The sequence below is a fragment of the Gossypium raimondii genome, chromosome 2 (assembly GCF_025698545.1).
Source record: "Gossypium raimondii isolate GPD5lz chromosome 2, ASM2569854v1, whole genome shotgun sequence".
Lineage (NCBI taxonomy): Eukaryota > Viridiplantae > Streptophyta > Magnoliopsida > Malvales > Malvaceae > Gossypium > Gossypium raimondii.
In genome coordinates this window covers 34,893,696-34,896,602 of record NC_068566.1, presented here as the reverse complement: position 1 = coordinate 34,896,602, position 2,907 = coordinate 34,893,696, and the positions used below count along the sequence as shown (strand labels likewise).

The window sequence follows — 2,907 nt, the reverse complement described above, 5'->3', positions numbered from 1 at the left end:
ACGTTTACCTGCTATTAGTGCAAAAACAATGGTGACGGTGAAATTAGAAACTATAGCGATATTGTAGCATGAGACAAAAAATAAGCTAAATGCACCACACCGTACCCCACCGCCCATCAAAACCCACCTTAAAAAAAAAGAAAAAATACTTAAATATAAAAACAACTAACAAAAATTCGAGATAATTTCAAAATTTTCTATTTTTTAGCTTCAATTCTTTCTTCATGTTTCTCGGAGAAATCCCTCACATTCAAATGGGTTATATCATTAAGTACATTAAAATTATTCTTGTATACATTGCCAATTTTAGCATCATAATAAAAAAATGCCATCTTTTGCTAAAATTTCTTCACCATCGCCACTCATAAACACAAAACACGGGGAAATTACCAATAAAAGCCGTTTTTTTTCAAAATTTACCGAAATGGGCCGATTTTTTAATTATTTACCGGAATGGTCCATTTTCCGGGAAATCCCGTCCACGTTAGCGCGATGTCAGGGTACGTGTCAGGACATCGCGTCCACGTCAGCGCGACCTGCTAACATGGACGCGATGTTCTCCGCGCGTGAACAGTGCCCCAATGGTCAAAAATTTGACCGTTGCTCCCCCCCAACGGTAAAAAAAAACTATAAATACCCCACCCCTTTTTTTTTCACAAACAAATCCTATCTAATATTTCCTCTCTAATCCTCTCAATTTCCTTCCAAATTTCCTTCCAAAATTCTCTCAAACCCATATTTAATTTCAATTTCCTCTCAATTTCCTTCCAAAATTCTCTCAAATCCATATTTAATTTCAATTTCCCCTCAATTTCATTTTTAAAAATAATTTTATATTTTTTATATTTTTTTTAAAATAATTTTAATTTTTTTTTATATTTTCATCAATGGCCGGATCATTGATTCGTCTTGATAGGAATCACATATCGGTGGAGCAAATGAAAATGGTAAGTATTAAATTTAATTTTTAAATATTATTTAAGATTTTTTTATTTATGTATTTTTAGATAATTATTAATTTATTATTTGTTATAAAAGTCTGAAGATCGGTTATTGGAATGCAATATCCGGAATATGCATGCTCCTCCATCACCGTTAGTAGAGAACTACCTGCGGGAAGCGGGTTTTTGGCACGTGGCGACGGTAGGCTGGGGATGTAAGTTGGACCCGAAATTGATCAGTGCGTTGATCGAGAGGTGGAGACCCGAGACGCACACATTCCATCTTCCATGTGGAGAGTGCACTATCACTCTAGAAGATGTCCATCTGCAATTGGGATTGCCGGTGGACGGGCACCCAGTCACTGGGTCTGCCCAATCTAGCAATTGGGAGGCGGTGTGCTACGAGCTTTTGGGCGTTATTCCGGATAAAATGGATGGAGGTAAGGTCGAGATGGGCTAGTTACGTGCCACATTCCCCGATCCGAATGAAAATTCAACCGAAATTGAAAGAATCCGATATGCTGGATCATACATTCTTCAAATAATTGGAGGTTATCTGATGCCCGACACGTCACGGAGCCGTGTACATCTAAGGTGGCTGCTAAAACTCGTTGATTTTAGAGGAGCCGTTGAATTTAGTTGGGGCTCTGCCGTCTTGGATACATTGTATCGGGAGATGTGCGGGGCGACGCGACCGAGGAGAGCAAACATCGGAGGTTGCCTGTCACTACTGCAATCATGGGCACGGTTTCGCTTTCCATTTCTACGTCTTCGAGTGAACCACCCATATACATTCCCACTCGTAACAAGGTAAATTTTATATTACATTTTGGAATTATTATGTAGATTTTTTAAAAATAAAAGTATTCTAAAAATTTATTTAATTAGGTGGAACCATCCGGCAAGTTATCGTGGATTACCGTCTGAACTTGAAGATATACGGCTTCTATTGGAGCAACGGTCGGAAGCAGAAGTAAGTATTATTGCAAATAGATATTTCCATACATTTGCTAGTCGATTGATATTTAGTATTTAGTATTTAGTATTATGTATATAACTAATATTTCTATCATGTTCATATAGTTTCAATGGACACCATACGAGGATCCGGCAATTCGGGCAGTAATCCCGGAAGAGTTTTTACAAAATCCAAACGCTTGGCACGCGAAAGTGGTGTTGATAAACTATGCAACCGTGGAGCCCCACCAGACAGACAGAGTGCTACGAAAGATTGGATGTAGACAACCGATTCCTGCGGACCCTGAGGTGTTTGACGATCACCACAAAATCGACCTTCGGCTATTAGGTACGGATTGGCCTAGATATTGGTCCGAGTCAACGGAAATGTGGGAAAATCGGTATGAATATCTACCTATTCGGGAACAAATCATCATTCCGGAGTTAGCGTGCGTTCTAGAATACATGCCATGGTTTAGGATCCATGGCAAGCCGTATTTACTTACGCCAGAGGAGAGGCAGCGGCAAATACGTGTCGGAAAGGAAAGGCGCGGGCCTCTAAATCCAAGACGACAAGACTACGAAGGCAGCCCCTCAACGAGGCCCAGACAGTCACCCGGTTCATCATCAGCGGCCATGTAATCACCGTCCCCAGCGAGAGCACCGACGCAGTCACCTGACGCAGCAATTCAACAGATGATACCCACGCAACCACCTTTCCCTATGATGCCAGGTGTGTTTCCTAGCCCTTATATGTACCCCAACCCTTACATGTATCCTTTTCTAAATCCTATGGCAGGTTGGAGCCAAATGCCCGGTTCAGCTCCATTTCCTGTTATGCCGAGTGGACCGCCAATATCTAGGCCAGCGGCGTAGGAGGGATCGCAAGGGGGGCCGTCGGGGAGCTCTCCTTTTTGCCAATCGCCACCAATGTATGGCTTTCAAACACCGTCGCCGTTCCTGATGCAAACACCTCCACATACACTATTCTTTGAAGGTGGATCATCAT

At 41.7% G+C, this 2,907-nt stretch overlaps 1 protein-coding gene across 1 annotated transcript; it reads left to right on the top strand.

Annotated features, from left to right (window-relative positions):
* Positions 1-1,504: 1,504 nt before the first annotated feature.
* LOC128034107 (protein MAIN-LIKE 1-like) lies at positions 1,505-2,540 on the top strand. Its single transcript, XM_052622852.1, has 3 exons — positions 1,505-1,751; positions 1,830-1,914; positions 2,025-2,540. Exons 1-3 carry the CDS (start codon positions 1,618-1,620, stop codon positions 2,538-2,540), a joined length of 735 nt encoding a protein of 244 aa, XP_052478812.1. The 5' UTR covers positions 1,505-1,617.
* The last annotated feature ends 367 nt before the right edge of the window (positions 2,541-2,907 follow it).

What these genes read in the sequence shown, in the direction of transcription:
- LOC128034107 (XM_052622852.1), top strand. Translation starts at nt 1,618, where the DNA reads ATGTGCGGGGCGACGCGACCGAGGAGAGCAAACATCGGAGGTTGCCTG. An exon ending in ACATTCCCACTCGTAACAAG is followed by an intron (nt 1,752 to 1,829) that starts GTAAATTTTATA and finishes TTATTTAATTAG; the next exon opens with GTGGAACCATCCGGCAAGTT. An exon ending in AGCAACGGTCGGAAGCAGAA is followed by an intron (nt 1,915 to 2,024) that starts GTAAGTATTATT and finishes ATGTTCATATAG; the next exon opens with TTTCAATGGACACCATACGA.